Source organism: Apodemus sylvaticus, chromosome 19 (genome assembly GCF_947179515.1).
Source record: "Apodemus sylvaticus chromosome 19, mApoSyl1.1, whole genome shotgun sequence".
Classification (NCBI taxonomy): Eukaryota; Metazoa; Chordata; class Mammalia; order Rodentia; family Muridae; genus Apodemus; species Apodemus sylvaticus.
The window spans coordinates 12,033,614-12,060,253 of record NC_067490.1 but is presented as its reverse complement, the minus strand read 5'-3'; the positions used below and the strand labels follow the sequence as shown (position 1 = coordinate 12,060,253).

Sequence of the window (26,640 nt, the reverse complement as noted above, 5' to 3'; positions counted from 1 at the left end):
GCCAATGAGGGTGGGCTTTTAGGTTTCAAAGCCTACGCTAGGCTTGTGTTCTCTCTCCTCTCCTCCCTTCTCCTCTCCTCTCCTCCCTTCTCCTCCCCTCCCCTCCCGTCCACTCTCCCCTCCCCTCCCCTCCCTTCCCCTCCCCTCCCCTCCCCTCCCCTCCCCTCCCCTCTCCTCTCCTCTCCTCTCCTCTCCTCTCCCCTCTCCTCCTCTCCCCTCCCCTCCCCTCTCCCCTCTCCTCCCCTCCCCTCCCCTCTCCTCTCCTGTCCTCTCCCCTCTCCCCTCTCCTCCCCTCCCCTCCCCTCTCCCATCTCCTTCCCTCCCCTCCCCTCCCCTCTCCCCTCTCCTCTTTCCCTTTTCCTCCTCCCCCTCCTCCTCCCTGCTGCCTGTGGATGAAGATGCAAGGCTCTCAGTCCCTGCTCTAGCATTACACCCATCTGCTCCCTGCCTTGACGATCATGGACTAACTCTCTAACACTGTAAGCAAAGCCCTGATTAGATGCTTTAAGTCAGAGTTGCCTAGGTCATGTCTCCTCATCAACAGAACATTAATTAAGACATATCTTAAAAATTCCTCCATTACCCAAGATTTCCAAGTTGTAGACTTGACCTGTCATACATGAGGGCCCTCCCCTGACACGCTCACCTGTCCTGGAGAACATTCTTGTCTACTAGCCCCCGATGCCTCAGGATCAATACTCCTCTAACCAGACTTGAAGTCAAGACTTAACCAAGGGCAGGATGTGTGCGTATACATGTGTGTATGTGTAAATGTTTTTCAGTTATTTTTGTATCCCTGGTTGGCTTGGAAGTCACTAGATATCCTCCAGCCTCTGCCTCCCATGTGCTAGGATTAAAGACTTGAGCCCCCATGCGCAGCTGGAGGACGATGATCTGGGAAGTAAGAGCTGGTTCTTGCCCTGCCGCTTCTTGTAGCCAGGTTCTTCCATTCAGAGACTAGGAAAGTCTGGTCTGAAAGTATCTTGCTCTCCCTGGTAACACCAGTTCAAATCCACAATAGGGTTCTACCTTCCCAAATCTTCTCTATCACACACACACACACACACACACACAAAATAGCAAGAGCTTCATCTATGACCATAAGCACTTTTTTTAAAAAAAGATTTATTTATTTTATTTATATGAGTACACTGCAGCTGTCTTCAGACACACCAGCAGAGGGCATCAGATCCCATTACAGATGGTTGTGAGCCACCATGTGGTTGCTGGGAATTGAACTCAGGACTCTGGAAGAGCAGTCAGTGGCTCAGTCAGCCACTGAGCCATCTCTCCAGCCTCAGAGAATAATTCTTTCTTTCTTTCTTCTTTCTTTCTTTCTTTCTTTCTTTCTTTCTTTCTTTCTTTCTTTCTTTCTTTCTTTCTTTTTTTCTTTCTCTCTTTCTTCCTTTCTTTCTTTTTATTTTATTTTAAGATTTTATTTATATGAGTACACTGTCGCTGTCTTCAGACACACCAGAAGAGGGCATCGGATCTCATTATAGATGGTTGTGAGCCACCATGTGGTTGCTGGGATTTGAACTCAGGACATTCAGAGAACAATTCTTAGGAGCTGGTTCTCTTCTGACACCCTGTGAACTCCAGCTCATGTTGTTAGGCCTGTACACCAGTATCTCTGCCTGCTAAGCCAGCTTGCTAGTCATTGTTTGTTTGTTTGTTCTCATAGGCTTGGGGTCTTGCTATGTTGCTAGGCTGGCCTCAAGCTGTATAGCACAAGCCATCTTCCTGCCTCATCACAGATGGTTGTGAGTCACCATGTGGATGCTGGGGTTTGAACTCAGAACCTCCGGAAGAGCAGTCAGTGCTCTTAACCACTGAGCCATCTGAGCCATCGCTCTGGCCTTGTTTGTTTATTCCTAATTTAGTTGGTCATGGAGGTGTACATCTTTCATCCCAGCATTTGGGTGGCAGAGGTGGGTGAATTTCTGTGACTTTGAGGCCGGCTTGTTTCACATAGCAAATGTAAGGCTAGCCAGAGCTAGCTACATAGTGAGATCCCATCCCAAATAAAACAGATAAACAAAACTAATTTATTTTGTCTGTGAGGGTGGAGGAACGTGGGTCACTGCAGCATGCGGGGGTCAGAGGAGAATCTCACAAGCTTCTTCCTTATCTTCCACCTTGTTTTTGAGAAAGGGTCTCTTGTTTCTGCCACACGGAGAACTCCAGCTAGCTTAGCTTGTAAGCTTCCTGGAGTTTCCCATCGTCCGTCTGGACACAGGGATGCTGGGATTAGAGATGCAGGCCACTGCTGGATTTCTAATTGTTTGTGAGTTCCAAGGACCAGACTCAAGTCACCCGGCTCGCATGGCAACTGCTTTGACCCGCTGAGCCGTTCCTCGGCCTTGAAACTTTTAATCTTGCCTTCTATATCTTTAAATATAATGATTTGGAAAGTCATAGTTGGGTATGGTGGCTTATATTTAAAAGTCTTGGCATTTAGGAGGTTGAGGCAGGAAAATTAAAAGTGTGAGGCCAGGCCAGTTTGGGCTACATAGAGAAAGAGGGAAGAAGAGAAAGAGGGAGAGAGAAAAAGAGGGAGAGAGAGAGAGGAGAGAGACAGAGACAGAGAGGGGGGACGGAGAGGGAGACACAGAGAGAGAACCAAGTTGTGGCCTTCATAACCTAGGGTCCTATGGGTCTTTTATGAAGATTGTCCACACTTAGTCCTGAGGGTTTTTTGTTTTTGTTTTTTGTTTTTTTGTGTTTTTTTACTTTTGTTATGTCTTCTTGCTGTCTTGTTCATTTCCCTCCTAATATTGGAGAACATGTATAACAACTACTAAAAATAAAATTTCTGGGGGAGGAGGTTGAGACAGGGTTTTTCTATGTAGCCCTGGCTGTCCTGGAACCAGTTCTGTAAATCAAGCTGGCCTTGAACTCACAGAGATCCTCCTGCTTCTTCCTCCCAAGTCCCATGTTAAAGGTGTATGCCTCCATCACCCAACCTGTGAAAAAAATAATTTTTGGACTGAACATAGTCTTCCCCTCCTGTAACTCTAGTGCTTGGGAGACTGAGGCAGGAGGATCATCACAAGTGTGAAGCCGGCCTGGGCTACAGTGTAGGACTCTGTCTGAAAGTAAGTAAGTAAATAAATAAATGAAACAAACCAAAAATAGTAATCCCAAACATAAAATAACAACCCCAAATAATAATAAGTTAATAAAAGTAATTTTTGAATATTTTAAGGAGCCAGGTGGTGGTGGTGGTGGTGGTGGTGGTGGTGGTGGTGGTGGTGGTACACGCCTTTAATCCCAGCACTTGGGAGGCAGAGGCAGATGGATTTCTGAGTTTGAGGCCAGCCTGGTCTGCAGAGTGAGTTCCAGGACAGCCAAGCCTATACAGAGAAACCCTGTGTCAAATATATATATATATTAAGGCCTTAGGATTATAATTCTGGGGTCTCCTCTATAGTTCCAGTAACTAGATGGCTTGGAGCTGGACCCCTGTACGGAGAGGCCTAGTCTGATTGTGGCTGTTACACCTGGAAAAGGACCCACCCTGGAGTGTGGGCCATGAACACCATCTCTTCCCTGAGTGCTCAGAGGATGCTGGCACACTGCTTTGCCTCTGAGCTATCTGTGTAAGAATGTATCCTGTATCCTCCAGGGAAAAGCAGCTGCAGATGCCAGGCCTGTCTCCCTCACCATGAACGTCCTCCCTGCTGCCAACACCTTCGTAGCACGATTTGTCTGGTTTCCCTAGTTCTCTGTGGGAATTTGGTCTAAAATGTCTAGCCATCAACTGCGGGGATATCTAGTGGCCAGATTCCTGAAAGATACAGAAATCAGGCACACACTCAAGGCCAGGTACAACAGGCTACTGCAGAAACCCAGAAGCTCTTCGGTGACTGATAGCTTGGACCACGGTGGTAGACATGGGGTACCTCCCACGTGGTCATCAGGAGTGGAAAAAACCAGCTGCCAAGGATGACTCCCAAGGGTGAAGGACAGACTAGATTGGCAAATGGTTACGGCATTCTCTAAGCCTGTGAGAACAAGAATAGCAGAATGTTGTCAGGGTAGAGATGGGGTAAGAAAACGTTCAGTTTAGGTCATGGCAGTGTGCCGAGCTTCTCAGCACTCCCGGGGGCGTCAGTAGATGGCTGCACAGAAGAGTCTCAACTTTAGGGGAGAGAAGGGGGTTAGGAAGTAAATTCAGAAGTTGTAAGTATAGAATTTGCAGCGCGTGGCTGAGCTCAAATAGGGACCAAGGACTCAACATTAGGAGGTCCGGGAGGTAAAGATGGGTGTTGAAGAAGCTGAGTGTAGAAAGGACTTTTGGGGCTGGAGAGATGGCTCAGCGGTTAAGAGCACTGACTGTTCTTCCAGAGATCTTGAGTTCAAATCCCAACAACCACATGGTGGCTCACAATCATCTGTAATGGGATCCGATGCCCTCTTCTGGTGTGTCAGAAGACAACTATAGTGTACTTATTAAAGAAATAAACAAATTAAAAGAAAAATAAAAAGGGCTTTTGGTGGGAAGTGGCAAACGAAGGCACAGGCTGTTGCCGAGCTGAGAACTTGACTGTGATGAGAACATATCACCTCTTCCTTACTCCTTCCGACGACGACATTGTTGATGTTTTATTGCTAAGAATCTGTGATATAGGGCTGGAGAGATGGGCTAGCACTCACATCCTCTTGTGACTCCAGCTTCAAGGGATCCAGTGCCCTCTTCACACACACATGATGAATAGACATGTGTGAAATGTGTAATGACAGCGTCCCCACGTATATTAACATTTAAGCTAAGGAACCTCAGTGAGGCAGAATCCAGGATGGATCGGTTGGGTCACAAATAACGGAGTCAAGGGAAGATGTGTGGGCGGAAGTCCCACGGAGTTGCACAGAGGAGACCTAGATCTTCCTTTGTGGGTATTGAGTTCCTTCTGGTACCTGGAGGTTAAATGGTAACCACCTAGAGGTGCTGAGGAGGGCCTCTGCGTGTGAGGACAGGGGCGATCCTTGGTGAATGACGCAGACCCTACTTATGTCCCAGGAGTCACTTTGACATAGGCCGGTTTCACCAATAATTTGACGTTGAAGGACTTGCTCCTTGGGCAGATAAAGGGACAGCTGTCCCCAAGAGCATTGTCATAGGCTTGAAGACAAAGAAAAAGGTGTAAAACTCATTATTCCAAGTACTGGACCCTAGTGGAGGATCCTGGGGTCACCCACTAAAGGCCAGCTTAGACAGTGGAGTCACAGGATGGGTTACAGGGGGCCAGGTTCTACCTGTTGCAATGAGCCAGTGTTGCCGGGAGCTCCAGGGATAATGGCAGCAGTGTCATTTGTAAACTGGGGGCCACCTTATATATGCCACAGGGACGCGGAAATGCTGTCATACCTTGTAATCTGTTGGCTGTGATGACAGACCAATCAGTAGCTGGATTTGAAGGGGGGCAGCTCGGAATGTCTGCTCACCTCTCTTGGGGTTTGGTGTCAGCCGACAGACCATCAATCTGTCGCTGTTTCTCAGCAAGTGCCTGTCAGATGAACCCTGTCAGGAAGAGGTGGGATAGGGAAGCCAGATCTCTGACTCTGTGTCATGTCCTATAGAGCCATCCTCCAGCAGCGGGGCTCACCTGTGGATGCCGCCATCGCTGCCCTGATCTGTACTGGTGTTGTTAATCCTCAGAGCATGGGCCTGGGTGGAGGGGTTGTCTTCACCATCTACGATGCATCAACAGGTGGGCCCTCACGGGACGCCCCCTGGGGAGATAGACTTCTGTCAGTCACGGGACACTCGTTTCCTGCATGCCTCTTCCTGGGAATCCTTGGGACCCTTTGCACTGCTTTGGTCTCTGTTATGTGTAGCTTTGGGGGTAGGTCGTGTTCCAAGGGTTAACACAGATGTGGGAACCAAGACCTAGAACAAACTGGGCCCATCTCTCACCCCATCTCAATTCCAGGGGCCGTGGAGGTCATCAATGCCCGGGAGACGGTGCCAGCCAGCTATGACCAAGGCCTGCTGGACCAGTGTGGAAACGCCCTGCCCCTGGGCACAGGTAAGGTCTTGGGAAGGGTTCTTCCCCACCCCCACTGACAGAATATTTTTATTGATTATTTTGGAACTTCATATCATGCACCCCAATCATACTTCCCAGTCCTCCATGTCTGTGCCCCACCAGCCTCCCCCACCCCCAAAAAAAGAAGAAGAAAGAAAGAAAAAAAAGTCAAGACCAATTTGTGGAGCATGGTCAAATTTTGGGAAGGGTTCTTTAGACAACCTAACTCACTCTGTTATGGGCCTGCCCAGAGCAGCCCCCAAAGGGTCAGTATGTCTCATGGACAGGCTGTGAAACCCTGGGCATTGGGGAGACGTGGACCCCCTGACCTTCTGGTGTGTGTTGGAAAGCTTATTTTGGGGGAGTCTCTGAGTAAGGGATGTTCCAATGGGAAGACCAGTCTTGGGGAGCCCAGTGGATATGGGCTGATGAAATGGGAATCCTGGGTCCAGTTTATTTGAGGGTAGAGTAAGCTCTGAGGTAGGAGTGGGGTAGCCTCGGCTTGGTTCTGTCTATTGCAATGATCAGTCTTTCTGTGTGGACTTTCTATCGGAAGGCAATGAGGAGCCACGAGAGGTCGATGCTGGGAGCGATATGGTCTAGCATGGGCTCCAGAAGCTGGGAGGCCAAGCTGGGATGAGGGTGTTGCACCGGGCTAAGGAAAGCTGCATGTTATGCAGGGGCCCAGTGGATCGGGGTCCCTGGGGAACTGCGGGGCTATGCCGAGGCTCACCGCCGACATGGTCGCCTACCTTGGGCTCAGCTCTTCCGGCCCACCATTGCGCTGCTCCGAGAGGGCTTCCGGATGCCCTTTATCCTCAGCCAGTTCCTCAATAACAGCATCCTGCGGCCCTTCTTGTCTTCATCACCCCTGAGGTGAGCACTGTAGGGTAGCCCTCAAATCCGCATCCCACCCGAGCTCAGCCAGAGTCCTGGGGCAGCGCAGTCTTTCCTTAATGGGAGGGTTGACCCTAAGGGACCAAGGCTATTTACAGCCAGGACAGTCAACGCTTTTCCGTCTCTGGTCAGAACCTAATTTGGGCTAAGGATAGCTTATTCCTTCGGTGCTGGCTTCCTTCCGTTTTGGGGGATGCCAGATAGTCTTTCTTTCTCTTTCTCTCTCGGCTAGTTCAGTGATGGGTTCTCCAGGGAGGTACTGGAGTAGACTTGAGACACCAGAAAGGTGTCCATAGCTAGAAGTGAAGGCGGTAGCACCAGCCCCACGCCTAGACAACCAGTTCCCCGGTGCTTCAGTAATGGAACCATGGCTGTTTCCCCGAGAAGACTCCTGAAGATTTCTCTAGAGCTCAGCAGGAATGTGGGTGTCCGCAGGGATCTGGCATCAGCCTGAGGTTGCCTCCTACCCACCCCACCCCCGGCCCCCAGACAGCTCTTCTTCAATGGGTCAGAAACCTTGAGATCTCAGGACCCATTTCCATGGCCTGCTCTGGCTAACACCCTGGAGACTGTGGCCGCGGAGGGTGCGGAGGCCTTGTACACGGGGAGACTGGGCCGCATGCTGGTGGAAGACATTGCCAAGCAAGGTTAGCTGAACTGACATTCCGACTCCCAGCCCAGCTAGGGAGAGTCAAGGATTCTCCGGTACTACGGGGTTCTCCAGGGATTCGGGGGACGCCAGGTGCCCACGTTGTCCAGCCTAGTCGTTGTTAGCCTTAGGGGTCTCGGTGGTGGGGAACCTCGAGGAGCGGAGCTTTTGCACATCTGCCTGTAAGGAGGCTCTGGCAGACCTGGGTGGCAGAACTGACTTCCTATCTCCTCCTATTTCCCACTTACCCACTCCGCCCATCAACCCTCTGAGGCTACGTCACTAGCAGGCAAGAGAACCTTCTTTCTATGTCCTGAGATGAGTCGCAGTTCTGGATTTTCTTTGGCACCCCCCCCCCATCTACCTGGAGTTCTCACCGACTCTCCCCAGGAAGCCAGCTGACAGTTCAGGACTTGGCTGCCTTCCAGCCGGAGGTGGTGGAACCCCTGGAGATGCCCCTCGGAAGCTATACCCTGTACTCACCGCCGCCGCCAGCAGGGGGCGCTATTCTTAGCTTCATTCTCAACGTGCTGAAAGGTAAGACTTTCTCAGGTCTCTCCTCTCCCCTCCAACCCCACCCCGCGGGGAGAGTCTGAGCTGTCAGCTCATCGCAGACTTTGGGGGAACACATTAGCTTTTCATCACTATATTGCCGGACACAGCTATGTATCAAGAAAAGTTTAGTGTTGCGATTTATCTCAGAGTACTTAAGAGGCCTGGCTCTTTTACAACAGCCCTCTTGTAAGAACTATTAAGGGTCACATGGGAAGCACATTCCAATAGCAAACTCTTCCCAGTGGCCTAGAGACTTCTTATTAAGTCGTATCTCTTAAAGGTTCAACCGCCTCTGAGTGCTCATATTGTGGGGATCAGTCGGGGACGCTCAAAAAAACCAAATCTGAAAAACCACATGGCCACAATCTTTTCCTACGTGCTAGGTTAACAGATCATACGATATCTAAGACCGTCCTGGACAGTATGTTTAGAGTTGGTCTCTGTCTCAGGAACTGGGCTACGGTGTACAGAAGGAGGTGGCATCCATTTCCTTAATTTGTGACCCAGTCTCAGGGCACAGGGGCAGAAGGCTCTGCAGGTGCCGAGCTGCCAGTCAGGACTGAAACAGCGCAGACAATCATAGCCTGCGGGGACTGCCCGAGGCCTCACGGTTCCGGAAGCCAGACGACACACAGCAGGCTGCGCACAGGATGGATTCCCTGTAGGGTCTCCTGAGGAGAGCCTGCGGGCTTTCCTCGCCTTGGGCTGCATCAGTGGAGACTCTGCCCCTGTCAGTACAGACAACACGAAGCCTTACACATAATACATGCTTCCCTTTGGATACGCTTGTGAAAAAGTTTATGTAAATTAGGGGCAGTAAGACACTCACAACAGCCTCCTCGCCTATGGGAAGCATTTATGGCTTCTCTTTGGTCTCTGTAAGTCGCCAGCACTGCTGCTGTTGGTCAGTTTTTCAATGTTATAACAAATACCTGTGATAAAAGCTGCTTATAAGAGAAACGGTTTACTTTTGTCTCATGGGGTTTAGAGGTGTTATAGAAATATTAAACCCCAAACGGGTCTTCTACACCACCTTTGATTCTTTGGTTCCCAGATAAAAGTCACATAATTTTTACATTTATAATAAACCTTAACCAGCACTAGAGTTGGGCAGATATCTACTCCCAAGCTATTAGAGTCTATTTCCCATTAATAACACCATTATATAATCTGCCATGTTATAACTCCAATCGGCCAGCCCTCTCTGCTCCACTTTCTTCTCCCCCCCCCACCCCCCCACCCCCGTGGTCCTCCTCGGACCCCAAGCCCAGGACACTAAGCCCCACCTATCTCAATTCTGCCCTGCTATTGGCTATCAGCATCTTTATTCACCAATCAGGCATCAGTTCCGGGGTGGGGGCTGTCACACTGTTACTTGGGTCTATGTGCAGATTCTCCCACCTTTGGGGGCAACCGGGCCTTGGGGCTCGTATTTAGCATTATAATTTATAGCAAAAGACCAAACTCCAACTCGGAGGTGTCTGTCTGGGTTTGGTTGGCTCCGTTGCTTTGGAGCCTGCGGAGAGGCGGTATATCGCGCCAGGGACTTGCTGTAAAGCAAGAAGCTCAAGGCTGCTGGGAGGTGAAGGAGAGGAAAGGAGGGAAGGAAGTACAGGCCCCACTGAGCACATGACCTACGCCATCCTACTGGTCCTATCTTGTAAGGTTTCCATCACTTCCCAAGCCCACACGTGTGCACTGGGGCCATACGTCACCTTGACATAAGAACTTCAGTATGGTGACAATTGATCTGATGACGTACGGCCTGAGAGCCCAGTGGTAGAATTCATGACTAACATGTGCCATGTTCTGGGTACCAGCCTCAGTGTCGTGCTGTGTGTGTGTGTGTGCGCGCTATTATTACTAATAACTGATTAATGGACAGACAGCAAATATGATATAGATATATGAAATAATGGAATGATCTACGTCCTTGGTGTGATGGAACACAAGACTTAAGTGTGTTACTCAGAATGACACTTAGAACTTATGAATTGCTGGGCAGTGGTGTCGCACGCCTGTAATCCCAGCACTCTGGGAGGCAGAGGCAGGCGGATTTCTGAGTTCGAGGCCAGCCTGGTCTACAGAGTGAGTTCCAGGACAGCCAGGGTATACAGGCTATACAGAGAAACCCTGTCTCGAAAAAAAACAAATCTGAAAAACAAACAAACAAACAAAAAAGAACTTATGAATTATATGAATTGTTAAGAAACCATAACTTTCGGACCACAGGCAAAAGGGGACATCTCTTCCCCGTGAGTCTGACTTATAAAGACCCATGGCCTGGGGCGGTGGCAGTCAGAACTCTGATTGTGGATCTTCCGCTATTTGAATTATGTTAGTGTAGGTTCCCAACATCGTTTGTATGGGAGTTTGTGTGTTTCTTTGTGAGATATTAAGGGACCCTGTCCCCAGCTGGTTTTGATTGGTAAACACAGATGTCAGCGGCCCATGGTTGGGCAGGGCAGACCGAGGGTGAGATCTGAGGATTTTTTTCCTTTTTTTTTTTTTTTTTGTTTTTTTGTTTTTGTTTTTGTTTTTTGTTTTTCGAGACAGGGTTTCTCTGTGTAGCCCTGGCTGTCCTGGAACTCACTCTGTAGACCAGGCTGGCCTCGAACTCAGAAATCCGCCTGCCTCTGCCTCCCAAGTGCTGGGATTAAAATCCTCAGGTGGGATCTGAGGATTTTACTGGGCTTGGGACAGAAAGAAAAAGGAGATGTGCCATGCCAGGAGGAGAGGAAAGCCTTCACGTCTGAGAAGGTGCAGGAGAGAGCACGTTGGAGCTGGGGAGAGCGGCCGCAACAGAGCTGCCTGACTCGGTCCAAGATGAAATATAGAGTTCAATAAATAATAATTTTGGAATATCGGAGGGAGGTAGATTAGCCACATGGAGATTAAAAAATGGCCTTGCCATTGATTTTAGACAAATTAAATATATATATATATTATGTATGTACACATATATAATATATACATAGTTTCAAGAACCCAGAACATACATTGGGGCAGGTACCATCATAGAACCCGCCATCAAAATTTATTTAATTTTTACTACATGAATCTCTGAGTTTGAGGCTAGCCTGATCAACAGAGCAAGTTTCAGGATAGCCAGGGCTACACAGAGAAACCCTGTCTCGAGAGGGGGAAAAAAAGGACACACGTAATTTTAGTTAGGTTAATCTACATAAACTACACAATGCAGGGTAAATGCCTCCTCTCAAGATCCCCAACATATTTTGTCATATTAATTCTTGTGCTATATAAATCAATATTTATGGATGCTGGGAATAAAAAAATGAGTAAATCTTTTGGGGAGGTCCAATATTCACCCCACTATCTATACAAAGAACCCTCAGCATCCCACTACCTCCCCCAGGGTTCAACTTCTCCACAGAGATGGTGGCGCGGCCTGAAGGAAAAGTGGATTTATACCATCACCTGGTAGAGACTCTCAAGTTCGCAGCAGGGCAGAGGTGGCGGCTACGGGACCCTTCCAGTCATCCAGGGATACAGGTAAGGCTCCCGGGGACTGATGGGGTCTCAACCTCTCCCCTTCCCTAGAATACAGAATGAAGGGAAGGGAGGGTCAAGACTGGTATAGGGAAGGTGTAGGAATTCTTTGTAGTTCTAGGCAGGGATATCCTGGCAGTAGTTCCGAGGTGATCCAAGGATCTAGGCTTCACACAGGCTAAAGGAAGACCTTCTAGGATAGACTGGAGAAAGGGTTCCCCATCTCTGCTCTGACGACCACCCCGACCCCTGGCTCCTCACTGACTCACTGACTGCTCACCCCAGAACATCTCCCGGGACCTTCTCAGCGAGGATCTAGCCCAGCGCATCCGCCAGCAGATCGACGGCCGTGGTGACCACCACCAGCTCAGCCATTACAACCTGTCCGGGGTCAGGGACAACAGGATGGGCACCTCTCATGTGTCTGTGTTGGGAGAAGACGGCAGTGCTGTGGCAGCCACCAGCACCATCAACACACCGTGTGTGGGACCCGGGGACCTGGGGGGAGGGGCGGGGTGGGGCAGACAGGGCTCCTGACACTGCAGACTCCTTTGCCTGAGTTTGGTCTATACCCACTGATCACCCCTTGCTAATCCTCTAAGCAGGCAGTCTCTCGCTTCTGTTTTCCCTTCTATTTGCCTGGTACGCACCAGAGACATCCTTCGCTGAGGAAAGCTATTGCTAGGTGGCCCCGAGCCAGGTCCTGTCTGGCATGGGCCTTAAAAAAAAAAAGAAAATATTTGGGGGTCTAAAGGGGATCTTTGAGGAACATGGGTGATGCCAGGTTCTGGTGTGCTGGAAGTTACTATAGTAACGGGTCCTGAGAGGTTGCAGCCTCGGGTTATTTAGAGTCCTGAGAGGTTGCAGCCCGGTGTTATTGAGAGCCAGAGCGTCAACCTCAGGCTCCACGTTGCCTGTCTGCAGCTTTGGCGCGATGGTGTACTCCTCACGGACAGGAATCCTCCTTAACAACGAGTTACTAGACTTCTGCGGGAAACGCGTGCCAACTTCCCGGCTCACCCCTCTGCCCGGTGAGAGCAAGGCTTCCTGCCCAGCACCCCTGGAAGAGAGAGGGAAGAGGGTGGGTGGGGCAGCTAACCCCTGGGTGTGCCACCCCCATCACTGAAGGAGGCCTAGGTGGTACTCCTGGGGGTGTGGGTGATGCTTCTTCGCCCCAGTTCCAGGTGAGCGACCACCATCTTCCATGGTACCCTCCATCTTGGTTAACAAAGGCCAGGGATCGAAGCTGGTGATCGGAGGGGCTGGTGGGGAGCTCATCGTCTCTGCTGTGGCCCAGGTGAGTCTGTAGGTGCCTGGCTAGAGTGTCCCCTCTCCGCGAAACTCCCCCGAGTGGGGGTGGGGCTGCCGTGGCGGGATGGCCAGTGCCTCCTCCTTCCCTGGTGTCCTCCTATTTCTTTCAGACTATCGTGAACAAGCTGTGGCTTGGCTTTGACCTGACAGAAGCCATTGCAGCTCCTATTCTACATGTCAATAGCAAGGGCTTTGTGGAGTTCGAGCCCAAGTTCGACCAGGTGAGGCTGAGGTCCCGCCTACTTCCTGAAAACCCCGGCTTCTGTACAGAACCCAGAAACTGCAGGTGCCAGGCAGGTAGCTTCACCTTTAGAAGCCACAGGGCCATTGAGAAGCCCAATGGGAAAAGACAATAGGTTTGACCCACAGCAGCCAAGTCACAGAGCAGGCGATGTTGCCTGGGCTTCTCCCAGGCTGAGGACTTCAAAACCTTGTCCTTTCCAATACGCTGGCTTTTCTGCCTGTGGCCAGTTGACTGTTCCTTCTTGGTGATTTGTTTTTCCTCGTGTAGTTTGGAACTCACAAGTTGAGAGTTTATAAATGAAAGAGCTTGCTTTTCCTGTGGGATTTGGTTCTAGAGCATTAGAGCTCATGATGCTGTTGCTTCTTCCAGACGTGTGGTTCCCCCACCAAAGCCCTTTCCCCCCCCCCCAGCAGGACCAGGGAGGGGCTGAATGCTGAATTCTCTTGACTGGCTACATACCACCCTATTCCCAGACACTTAGGTTTCCGGAAGTTTTCTGAAGCTAATGGGATGCACTGTGCTGGGGCATATGCACAGATTAACAGCTTTGGGGCTGGAGAGATGGCTCAGCCGTTAAGAGCCCTTGCTTGGGTCTCACTTCTGCGCACCCATGTGACCGCTCACAACCACTCTATAAAAGTTGTAAGAGATCCAAAACCCTCTTCTGACCTCCACAGGCTCCTACACGTGTGTGGTGCACATATAAACACTCAGGCACATGTACACTCACATACACACACACACACAGAGGACTAGATACATTTTTTAAAAATAAATAAAAATTTTTTTCAAAAAGACTAGTAGCATTTAAAGGGCACAAACTTTGTGTTTGGAACCATTTCAACCATCTGTGGTTCAAGGTTCTCAAAGCTCTATGTTTTGGCTCCCAAGGCCATGCCTGGGGCCCCTTAGAATTCCAAACATCCCTTAAAGTAGGAGGCCTTTAGTAAGAAGGGATATTGATGGACAATCAGAGTTTGACCCAACTTTCCAGTTGGATAAAAGCCATAGGTGCAGGGCTGGGGGTGTAGCTCAGGGAAAGAGTATGCATAAACTCCCAGTACCACAAAAGAAAAGGAAAAGAAAGTTCTATGTATTGAGTGGAAACCATTTAATGTTCATGATCCATTTATAGTGATTACGTCGATAACTATTCTAGGTTCTAGCTTCAGGACAGTACTTGATAAAGTACAGTGAGGTGCTCAACCCTTTAGAATAAAATGATCTTCGTCTTAGATAACACAATAGGCTAAAATAAGCACCCAGCACATTTAAGGCAGGCTGTGATGTTTAACTTACATTTACATTTTAAAAATAGAATTTTTTTTTTCCGAGACAGCGTTTCTCTGTGTAGCCCTGGCTGTCCTGGAACTCACTCTGTAGACCGGGCTGGCCTCAAACTCAGAAATCCGCCTGCCTCTGCCTCCCAGAGTGCTGGGATTACAGGTGTGCGCCACCACCGCCTAGCAAAAGTATAATTTTTAAACTTACATTTTAAAAAAGATTTTAAAAATAAAAAAAGAAAAAAAAAGAAAAAAAGATTTAAGATTTTTTAAAAAGATTTATTTTATATGTGTGCGTGCATCTTTCAGACATACCAGAAGAGGGCATCAGATCCCATTATAGATCTTTGTGAGCCACCATGTGGTTGCTGGGAATTGAACTCAGGACCTCTGGAAGATGCTCTTAACCGCTGAGCCATCTCTCTAACCCACGATGTAAGATTTATGTGTATGACTCTATTGCCTCCATATCTGTATTGCACCACATGCATGGCTGGTGCTTATAGATATCAGAAGAGGGCATTGGATCCCCTGCAGCTGAAATCATGGTTGCGAGTCACCGTGCAGGTGCTGAGAACTGAACCTGGGTCCTCTGCAAAAAAAAAAAATAAATAAATAAAAAATAAATAAAAAAAAAAAGAAAGAAAGAAAGAAAGAAAAAAAGAAAAAGAAAGAAAGAAAGAAAGAAAGAAAGAAAGAAAATGCTGAGTCATCATCTCTTCAAGTCAGATATAGTAAATATATAAATGCATTTATAAGTTTTAGTATTTTCCAATTATGACCGATTTGGACCCCATTGTAAGTTGAGCAGCATCTGTGTTGAGAACCCTTGTTGTTCAGACCTGAGGTCTGCAGAACCTCAGGAACCTGAGGATGCTTTCTCAGGACACCAGGCTCCAGGAACTAATGTCCAGAAGCTGCAGGCTGCAAGACATGTTCTTTTACGTCCTTACTCCTGGAGCCTTGGCCCAAGTTCTTGACTCTAAAGAGCCTTTCTCAGCAAATACCAGTTCTCAAGACTTGGCACTGAGAATCTTCTACTCTGAGACTCTAGAAGATGACATACAGTCCGGGAACGGGAATTAATGAAATCCAGTGCCCATAAGGCCAAGATCCTTGGCTCCCTGGGGGTACCAGGATGTCAATAATGCAGATCTAGGGCTTTCCATGGAGAACATCGTAGACCCTGGCTTGGAGACCTCGAATCTCCAAGGACCTTTACAAGCAAAAGCCACCACCAAGGCGAGGAAGGTCTTGGAGTTTGGCCACTAAATTCTGAGAAATGGAGGCCCCTGAGGATTGAGAGTTTAGCTTTGGCTTTAGCACTTCGGGCCTTGCCCTTCAATGATAAGGCCATTGGGCAGTTCCTACAGTGAATACCAGAAAAACTCAGACCCCTAAGGGCGTGCCTCCAAGTCTCACCTTGCCAGTGACTCAGGGGGGCAACTGATTAGAAGGACAGACTGCAGAGATGTCACCATACCTGGACGTCTGTGGAATATCAGGTCACAGTGGACAAAATTCTTGGCCCATTAATCTAAACTAATGTATGGAAGTATGGGGCTGAGGAAATGCAGTTCTTAGGATTTTTGCCCCTTATAACACAATAAACAGCAGTGGGGAGTTGACACCCCAAGAATTTAAAGCCCTTCACATTCAGAACTTCTGGGCTAGGACCTGCTTTCATTTCTACCTCAAAGTTCATAGATTTAGCGTCTTACACCTGAGCAATTAGGTTCCCACATCCTGAGTGTCTCTTTCCAGTTCCCTCAGGGTTCTAGTTCCCTTGGATACATACAAGTTTGTTCACTTTGGAGAAAGAATTGGGCTAGCCTCTGATGTACTATGTAGCCTAGGTTGATCTCAATTCCTCTGACCCATGAGTGCTAGATTGCAGGCATGTGCCACCATACCTGACTTAATATATAAATATTTCTTTCTATATATCTATATGTTCAAATGCACACACACACACACACACATGTGCAATGTTTCATGAATTTACAAGTCATCCTTAAGCAAGGGCCTTGTTAATCTTTCTATATTGATCCAATGTCAGTGTACACGATGCTGCAGGGAGAACAGACCACGTGGATCCTGTGGGCAAACAGGATTAGGAGCTCTGGCCTCTCCTAGACAACCCTTTGTAAGCCCTAAAATTATAGGCTCTCAGGAAGTTAACTGCTGCATATCCGGATGTCTTAGGTCTCTGCTTCTTGTCTGTTTCTACTGTCCTATACAATTCGGCAGTACTTTTATTGCTGGGCCTGAATACCTAGTATCTAGTACTTCGTCCTCAGGTATTACTTTCAAGAGATTCAAAATTGTGCCCCTGAGCCCAAGTCTTCTAAAGTTCCCTTCTCAATAGACACACCTAGGTCACCTCAGATTTGTCCCTCTGAGACCATAGCAAATTAGACCCAGGAACTGCTTAAACTTGTTTGTTGTTGTTTTAAAGGTTTTTAATTTAATTTTGCTTTTGTTTGTGTTCCAAGCTTTTTTTAAAAAAAATTATTATTCTTTAATCTTTTTTTTACAACTCAGTCTTTATCCCCCTCCTGGTCCGCCCTCTGACTGTTTCACATCCCATACCTCTTCCCCTGTCTCCAAAAGGATGCCCCATCCCCCCCACTTCCACCCCACCAGACCTCCCCACTCCCTGGGGCCTCGAGTCTCCTGAGGGTTAGGTGCATCTTCTCTCACTAAGTCAAGACCCAGCAGTCCTCTGCTGTATATGTGTTGGGGGCCTCATATCAGCTGGTGTGTGCTGTCTGGTTGGGGGCTCAGTGTCAGAGCAATCTCAGGGGTCCAGGATGATTGAGACTGCTGGTCCTCCTACAAGGTCACCCTTCTCCTCAGCTTCTTCCAGCTTTCCCCTAATCCAACCACAGGGGTCAGCAGCTTCTGTCCATTGGTTGGGTGTAAATATCTACATCTGACTCTTTCAGCTGCTTGTTGGGCCTTTCCGAGGGCAGCCATGCTAGGCTCCTGTTTGTAAGCACACCACAGCATCAGTAACATTGTCAGGCCTTAGGGCCTCCCCTCAAGCTAGATCCCAATTTGGCCCTGTCAGTGGACCACCTTTCCCTCAGTCTCTTCTCCATTTTTGAGCCTGCAGTTCTTTCAGACAGGAACAGTTCTGGGTCAGAGTCTTTGACTGTGGGAAGGCAATCCCATCCCTCCACTGGAAATGAACTTAATTCTTAAGGGGTCTTGAACTTGGTTCTTAAGGGGTATTTGTTCTGAGTCCCATTAGCCCCGTATTATGCCCAGAGTTGTGAAACCCTCTTACACCCCTATGATACACCCCTCTGATACTTTCAAGTTACAGACTGAATGCTCTAGGACCAGTGCCTGCCCAGTCTTTCCCCAGCTTGGGTCCTCAGACCCCTTTCCCCCAGTTCCATATTTTTAGGTCTATTTTCTTTCCTTCTTTCTTTCTTTCTTTCTTTCTTTCTTTCTTTCTTTCTTTCTTTCTTTCTTTCTTTCTTTCTTTCTTTCTTTTGTTTTTTGTTTTTTGTTTGTTTGTTTTTTTTGAGACTGCTTGGTTGTTTTCCTATTTCTTATCTACCCACTCCCTTGTGTACAGAGGAGGGGCAGCCTTGAGTTTCCTTCTCCATGAAGGCTCCTTCTCTCTTCTTCAGGAGGTACAGAAGGGTCTACAGGACCGAGGCCAGAGCCAGAGCCAGCGGCCATTTTTCCTGAATGCGGTCCAGGCTGTGTTTCAGGAAGGGCCCTGCATCTATGCAGCATCCGACCTGAGGAAGGCTGGGGAGGCTTCCGGATACTAAACCAGCTCTGCCCAGAGCTGGGACCTGGCCCACTATGAGCGCTGCGGCCCACATGGATGATGATGTATGTTGAAGTACTCCGGGACCTGGATCCCTGGCTGTGAGGTCCAACTTGGCACTGAAATGAACAGGGATCAGCTCAGCAGATGGATGACTTTAGGAGGGAAGGACTGACTTGTCCCTGGTCCCATCCCAACACCTCCTGCGGCCTGCTTTGCCTTGGTCTCATGCTCACCCTCTTAAATGGTGTACCCACCAGCCCACGATTAAAGAGGAGCAGCAGCAGCGTGAACTGGTTTAGTAAAGAGACCCTCAGCTAGTCCCCGGTGATGCGCAGCACACCACAGACTCCCATGGTCCTTCATGACTCACTGTCAGGGCTGAGATGGGCCAGGCTTCCTTCATAAGGCTCAACAGACAGAGGCAAGCACACAAGCCACTTCTACTCTGCTCACTACAATATCTCTGGGGGTTTTGCAGTGTGTCTGCTACCCCCGTCCCCGCTGCCATCTTGCCTGCTGGTGGGAAGACAGGAGCGTGGCTTATAGTATTTGTCCCCAACTCTTGTGATGTTTTTCCTGCACTAAGGAAGAGATTGGGTAAAGCAAAGTTCAGGTCTTAATACTCCATGTTCTTGGGACGAGGGCTCAGGCTTTGGCAGTGCTGACATCTGAGATGACATCATCGTTTGCTGCATGGAGCTGTCCCCACATCGCACACACTTGACACGATAGCATCCCCTCATATATTCCCAGATGCAACAGGACATAGCCTGGACAGGGCTATGTCAGCCCTGGCAGAGAACTGCTGCTCCGGATGAATGGGAGACTGTCATAGAAAGCTTTGTGGGCTATCCAGTAGGGCGCTCATCATGGAAGTCTCCCTATAGGGACCTGAGCATCTAACTCCCAAGGAGTATCAGGTACTTCTGTGTTACCTCAAGTGTCTTCAGGAGTTGTGTTACTACATCCAGGGTGCCACAACAGCCTGTGCGGCTTATGCACCTTAAAGAAATCCATCATGCTGGTTCAATTGTTCAGTTGTTCAGAGCTCTTTTTTTGCTAGGACGTACGTTTTGATTGCCAGCTCCTACATGACGGTTCATAACCATCTCTAACTCCAGTTCTAAGGGATCTGATGGCTCTTACTGACCTCCCTAGGCACCGAGGATATGATACAATATGAATGCCTACATGCAGGCAAGACACTCACATATAAAATGAAATGAATAGGTTTAACGTTAAAATTAAAAAAAATGAAATTGATGACTTACAACTCTGAAAACCAGGGAACCTGAGCTAAAGGTGGCAGCAGATTCTGTGTTTAGTGAGGGTTTGCTTCCTCACAGCCCGCCCATCATATGGTGGAAGGAGCTAGGTAACTTGTTAGGGTCTCTTAAAATATGTTAGAGTCGCCCCTCACTGTCTGTGAAAGATTGCTTCCGGGACCTCCCCAAAGAAGACGTGATCTCTGTGGATGGCCGTCACATAAAATGCAGCTGTATCTGCACCAGCTCCTTGGAAAACCAAGATCTGGAAGCTAATGGGGCGTTAAGTGAGGTCCAGGTGTTATCTTGTGGTGTTCCTGATTACAATCAGATTTTCCTCATCGTCACTGTGATGTTGTGGGTAATCGCCATACACACCCCTTGGTTTGAGACCATGAAATTCTCTGCTCCCTTCTGAACAGAGTTTCCCCCTGTGCATGCACTTCTGCGCCTAGACCCAGGATCTTTCCCGATTTTATAATTGCACGCTTCAAGCTCTTCAATCTTGCTCCACACGCCCTTCTATCTCCTGCTACATCTGTGGGAACCTAACTCAAGAGCTTTTGATCAAAGAGGGGGTGGCTATATCTTCTGGCTAACTCTGTTGCCCCGTGATAAGGTCAGTCAGTGAGCTTTCCGTATCAGATCAAAGAGGTAATGTCAGACCTCCGTGATAAGTTCTGTTCTTGAGAGATTATATTTTTCCTAGTATGCTAACTGGGTTCTAAAAGGAACTTAACATTTCTGCTATGACCACGTGCCTCTAACATATTGTGCCCAGAAAAAAAAATGGCGGTTTGGGTTTCCTCCTGAACCTTATAGAACAGCAACTGATGTTATATCTGAGAGAGGCAATTGTACCTTGTTCCTACTAATTCATCTCTTGATGTATAGTGGACTACATTTGTTCCACAAGCTTTAAAAGAGAAAGAGCCAGCTATGTGCAATGTCACCAGGCAACATAGTTAAAGGTTAAAAAGAATAACTAAATGATAGGCAATTTAACCTTTAATATCAACCCACAGCTAAACCAGAAAGCAGAGAAATGTATTTCTATGTCCAAGGTTTTCTTCAATCCTGGTGTGACTGGCACTCTGGGTACTCAACAACAAAAGGTGGAGGCCACCACCAGTAAGTGTACAGTACACAGAGGCTAAGAGGACAGCCAATATCAGGGACATGGCAGGACCTCTCAAAGAGTTCTACAGCTCTGGTAAATCATTTGTCCTAGCTTGGTAGCGGTGGCACACACCTTTATTCCCAGCACTGGGGAGACAGAGAAGAGTGGATCTCTCAATTCAAAGCCGGCCTGGTCTAAAGAGTGAATTCCAGAACAGCTAGGGCTACACAGAGAAACCCTGTCTCAACAAAACAAAACAAAACAAAACAGACAAAAAACAAAAACAAAACAAAGAACACCCACATGGTAGCTCACAACTGTCTACAATTCAAGCACCAGTGGATCGACTCCCTCACACAGACATACATGCAGATCAAACACCAAAGCGCATGAATAAATAAATAAGTCACTTGTCCTCTTGATTAGAGAGGCCAGGAAGATGCAGAGTTTGGCCTTTAACTAGTGAACACGCAGCAAGAAGAGGGTTTACACAGAAGGAAATGTCCTCCGTGCTTCCAAGGGAAGCCACATGGTTAGCAAGACCCCGACTCAACCCCGTAGATGACACACCACATGGAGGAAAGACTGAAGAAGCCAGTGGACCTCTCAACAACCACAAACAACCGGTTCCTCCTCGACATCTGGATGGTGTTAAGCACCTAACAGGAAATACACCTGAAGTGTAAAACGATTGGTTATCATAGAGAACAAGAAGAAGTAGACTAAACTTTAGAAGAAACAAAGATTCTGGCCTCTGGACCTCCTTGTGGGCCCAGAACATAGGTGATTACATGCTAGTTCTTTTCCACCCCTGACAGTTCATAAAGCACACTGCTAATATCTACCAAACCCTTCCTCTGATTCACACGGTCTCTCAATCTACCCAGGGGACTGAGTCTAATTAAAGACTCTAACCCAGCCATTCTTACCCAGGGGATCGAACAATGTCACCAGGCTCCCCTAAGACCATCCCAAAACACAGGATATTTACATTTTGACTCATAACTACCAAAATCACAGTTATGGAGTAGCAACAAAAAAAGAATTTTGTGGTTTGGCAAGGGGTCCCCATGACACTGTATAAGTTGCAACCTTAGGAAGGTTGACAACCACTGCACTAACCTCTGAGCTCACCAGCCTTCCTCTGTGGGCTCTCTTGGGAATGGAGAACAGGTGATCAGGCTTGTGTGGTGAGTGTTTTCCCCAGCTGTACTGGCTAGTTTTGTGTGTCAACTTGACACAGGCTGGAGTTATCACAGAGAAAGGAGCTTCAGTTGGGGAAGTGCCTCCATGAGATCCAGCTGTGGGGCATTTTCTCAATTAGTGATCAAGTGGGGAGGGCCCCTTGTGGGTGGTGCCATCCCTGGACTGGTGATCTTGGGTTCTATAAGAGAGCAGGCTGAGCAAGCCAGGGGAAGCAAGCCAGTAAGAAACATCCCTCCATGGCCTCTGCATCAGCTCCTGCTTCCTGACCTGCTTGAGTTCCAGTCCTGACTTCCTTTGGTGAGGAACAACAATTTGGAAGTGTAAGCTGAATAAATCCTTTCCTCCCCAACTCGCTTCTTGGTCCTGATGTTTGTGCAGGAATAGAAACCCTGACTAAGCCGGGTGGTGGTGGTGCATGCCTGTAATCCCAGCACTCTGGGAGGCAGAGGCAGGCGGATTTCTGAGTTCAAGGCCAGCCACTCACTCAAGTTCCAGGACAGCCAGGGCTACACAGAGAAACCCTGTCTCGAAAAAACCAAATCCAAAAAAAAAAAAAAAAAAACCCTAAGACACCAGCTAAGCCATCTCACTCGCTTTCTGTTTAACATGTAGGAGCAAAAAGGTCTGTCACACCTAATTTCTGGTTCTAATATATATATGTGTGTATACACACATATATACACATATATATACATACATATGTCACACACATATATATGATTTATTTATTTCATGTATGTGAGTAAACCGTCTGTCTTCAGACATACCAGAAGTGGGCATCAGATGGTTGTAAGCCACCATGTAATTGCTGGGAATTGAACTCAGGACCTCAGGAAGAGCAGTCAGTGATCTTAAATGCTGAACCATCCCTCCAGCCCCCTAATATTCTTTATTAGTCACTTTATTACTACTTGATTAACTAAGGACCTGATAATGGAGGAAGGAGTCCTCTCAGCCTATGTAGTTACTCCACATAGTTTCTCAGGAAACCACAGACAAAAACATCAGATACACATTTGGGGCTTTGTGACAGGAGCCTGGCTCCAGGGACACATTTGAGTCTGATATTCTTGAGATCATCAGGTCTGTCCTAGCCAGGGTGGAGTCGTTTTGTCCTATCCTGTAACCCAGGACCACAAGCCTGTCAATAAATCCCACCAGATTGCACCAAGCAGATGGTTTAACCGGCCATCAGTGCCTAGCTCCCTGTAGATGAGTTCAACTCCTGTGTCTTCCTTTCCTCTTAGGCTCTAACCTGGAGAGTTGGAGCTGAGAAAGTAGAAAACGGAGATGCTAAGTTAAAACCCTTAGTGATCACTTTCTGTAGCTAGCTAGCGGGAAAGACAGGATGAAACAGGCATGAGGTTATAGCCTGACTTTGCTACTTTGTGGATTCTTCTTTTTGCAAACCTTCACCCCCCCCCCCCCGCCATCATTAGATAGGGGAGAAAGAAGGATAGAGGGGAGAAAGAGAGAGAAGAAGAAGGAGGGAGGCAGAGAGAAAGAGAGAAATCTGAATCTAATTTCGTTTTTAAAGATTTATTATTATATGTAAGTACACTGTAGCTATCTTCAGACACACCAGAAGAGGGCGTCAGATCTCATCATGGATGGTTGTGAGCCACCATGTGAACTCAGACCTTCAGAAGAGCAGTGAGTGCTCTTAACTGCTGAGCCATCTCACCAGCCCAATTTCTTTCATCTTGTTTCTTCTTTGAGTACAATTACTAACAATCCACAAACCCACCTCTCAGGGGCCTAGCATCTATATATCCTCTGAAAAGTTCCCAAAATTCCAAACGTCTCTCAACTGCAGAAACTATCTGCAGCTGACAAAACCACGCCCCTGCCTGAGCACGAGGCAAATCATAGCCAGCTGCTGTGGACAGTCCGAAGCAGCCCCACAGCTCCACACCTGCCACGGAAACGAAAACACAGTCTTATGATAGTTCTGTGTTCATAACGAAACCAAAATTCCAGAATTCAAAAATACCACTGCCTGAGCTGAAGGCTCACAGCCAGAGAGGTAAGGAAAGAGCTTGGGAAGTGAGGGAGCCGAGAGTGGAGCGCTACATGGTGACCTCCATGTTGTGGGATTTGTCCGCTTCCTCTGTGCTTGTCACAGTGCAACGTCAAAGCACAGGATAGTCAGGCACATCCGAGGGAACTGTGCAAGACGCCAGCCAGTGGTTTGGAGCCGTATTTGGAAAAACTTAAACCGCTCCTTCTTTTTTTTTGGGGGGGGGGGGTAGGGAGTTGGTTTTTTTGGTTTTTTCGAGACAGGGTTTCTCTGTGTACCCTGGCTGTCCTGGAACTCACTCTGTAGACCAGGCTGGCCTCGAACCTGCCTCTTCCTCCGCCTCCCAGAGTGCTGGGATTACAGGCATGTGCCACCACTGCCCAGCGGAAGCCTACAGCACCCATTCCCGGGCAGAATCCCATCCAAGTACTAACCATGCCCGACCCTGCTTAGCTTCCGAGCCCAGACGAGATCGGACACGTTCAGGGTGGGATGGCTGTAGACTAAACCGCTTCTCTGTTACCACCAGACTGTGCTGGACACACAGACCGGGAGACAGTGAGGGAGGGGCATCCCTGCGGTGGGAAATGACGCTGATAAAACGAACATTAGCGCCATTCATCTGACCCTTGCCTAAAGAATGTCTGCGAGGCCCAGGGAAATCGTCCCTTCGCAGGCTGGCCCATCTTGGGCACAGGTGAGGCATGTCAACGGAAGAGCGTCAGGTGCCAAATTCCGGGCAGATCAAGCTGCGCGTGGGCATGGTGCGTATGAGGAAACAGATTTAAAAGAGGTGGTGGTTTCGCCACCTGCTCATGGAAACGTCTGTGGCTCTATTTGGGCAATAAGAAAAAGGCAGGGGGAAGAACTTGGAAAATGAACGTAAGTTATAGAGTCAAGTGAGGTCATACTTCTTATCTGTGACATGGTACTTAAGGGAGCCTACTTCCAGGGGTGGGGTGATGTCACGATCGCTCTCAGCTCCACAGGTGCAGTTCTATACTAAAGTCAGTTCAGTATTCCTTTGAAACTGGACGGGCAAAACCAGTTCACCATCACTTGCAAAGAAGGCCAGGAGACCTTCTCTGCTGATACTTTTTGGTTCCATTGTATGTATGACAGCATGACAGCTGGTGCAGACCATATGTTCTTACAGGACACAAGGGAATGGTTGCATGTCTCTACACAAGGCTAGTAAAGCGTTGCTCCACCTCTACAGTCCCCAGGTAAATTCCAGTCGGTGAAACCCATTCAAAAGCAGACATGCTACGAGATAAGCACAAACTGTCTCCACCGCCGCTGCGGTGAAGGCCTTTGCTGGGCTCCTGGATGATCGATGTCTTTTGCCTCTCCTCAGTGACTCTGCTCACCCTGCCTACTCATTCGGAAGGAAGTCACGGGAACGTGGGGCTATGGGTCAGTGCTTAGAGAGTTTGCCCCACATGTTTGACACGTGTTCTCTGGCACCATAACAAACAGACATTTGAAAGTGGGAGGGAGTCACAGAGGACTGAGATATTCCCTAACTGCAAACATCTGTAAAAAACAAAGATTTGACAGTCCATCTCAGACTGCAGGTTCTGTGACAAATGCCGTGACCTGGGCTCTCTGGCAAGGATACTAAAGGCAGCTCTGGAGTTTTGCTCCTAGCTTTGAAGGAGCTCACCTAGGTTGTCTCCTCAGAAGAGCAGATTTGAGCAGTTTATCATGTTTTACGAGAGGTGAAGCCCCTGGCTAGGACTACCAATCACAGTGTGGAGTAGACTGTGTACGATGGTCTAGGCAGATTGGTTTATTTATTTATTTTTTTAACTTTTTTTTATTCGATATATTTTTTATTTACATTTCAAATGATTTCCCCTTTTCTAGCCCCCCACTCCCCGAAAGTCCCATAAGCCCCCTTCTCTCCCCCTGTCCTCCCACCCACCCCTTCCCACTTCCCTGTTCTGGTTTTGCCCTATACTGCTTCACTGAGTCTTTCCAGAACAAGGGGCCACTCCTCCTTTCTTCTTGTACCTCATTTGATGTGTGGATTATGTTTTGGGTATTCCAGTTTTCTAGGTTAATATCCACTTATTAGTGAGTGCATACCATGATTCACCTTTTGAGTCTGGGTTACCTCACTTAGTATGATGTTCTCTAGCTCCATCCATTTGCCTAAGAATTTCATGAATTCATTGTTTCTAATGGCTGAATAGTACTCCATTGTGTATACCACATGGCAGATTGGTTTATTGTACCCAACTCCATCCCCTGTGGGATAGACCCTGCTTTAAGTGTCGTACATATCACAACATAGTTTTCTCCAAGAGTTTCCTGACTCCTGAGCCTCAGACAGTGTTAGGACTGGCTACTTCTAGAACATACTCCACTAAGGTTGCATACGTACACATAAAGAAAAAAAAATAAGCCGGGCATGGTGGCACACACCTGTAATCCCAGCACTTGGGAGGCAGAGGCAGGTGGATTTCTGAGTTCGAGGCCAGCCTGGTCTACAGAGTGAGTTCCAGGACAGCCAGGGCTATACAGAGAAACCCTGTCTTGAAAAAAACCAAATCCCCCAAAAATATAATAATAATAATAAAAATAAACACAAACCCCTAGGACTTTGGGAAACATGAATATACCTAATATAGAATATATGTATGTAAAATAGAATATAATTTAATATATATTTATATGTAATAGATAAGTGTAGTTAAGCTTAATGTTTCAAGACACTGAATAAAACATGAATGCACTTAATATAGAATAT

At 47.9% G+C, this 26,640-nt stretch overlaps 1 protein-coding gene and 2 pseudogenes across 3 annotated transcripts in view; 1 reads left to right on the top strand and 2 right to left on the bottom strand.

Annotated features, from left to right (window-relative positions):
* The window catches only part of Ggt5 (gamma-glutamyltransferase 5), a 27,943-nt gene extending 8,637 nt beyond the window's left edge, over positions 1-19,306 (top strand). The window contains exons 2-12 of one of the 3 annotated variants that reach the window (XM_052163473.1): positions 5,584-5,714; positions 5,937-6,032; positions 6,713-6,908; positions 7,419-7,576; positions 7,969-8,115; positions 11,510-11,646; positions 11,929-12,122; positions 12,568-12,674; positions 12,876-12,940; positions 13,065-13,175; positions 18,126-19,306. In XM_052163473.1, coding sequence (XP_052019433.1) covers positions 5,584-5,714; positions 5,937-6,032; positions 6,713-6,908; positions 7,419-7,576; positions 7,969-8,115; positions 11,510-11,646; positions 11,929-12,122; positions 12,568-12,674; positions 12,876-12,940; positions 13,065-13,175; positions 18,126-18,272 — 1,489 coding nt within the window. In that variant the 3' untranslated portion in view covers positions 18,273-19,306. Of the gene's footprint in view, positions 1-5,583; positions 5,715-5,936; positions 6,033-6,712; positions 6,909-7,418; positions 7,577-7,968; positions 8,116-11,509; positions 11,647-11,928; positions 12,123-12,567; positions 12,675-12,821; positions 12,941-13,064; positions 13,176-18,125 lie in introns of those variants that run through there. The other 2 variants (XM_052163472.1, XM_052163474.1) reach the window with 2 other exon arrangements.
* Positions 16,459-16,556, bottom strand: LOC127670329 (uncharacterized; annotated as a pseudogene).
* Positions 19,307-24,273: 4,967 nt separating the features above from the next.
* LOC127670257 (uncharacterized) lies at positions 24,274-24,389 on the bottom strand (annotated as a pseudogene).
* Positions 24,390-26,640: the final 2,251 nt, after the last annotated feature.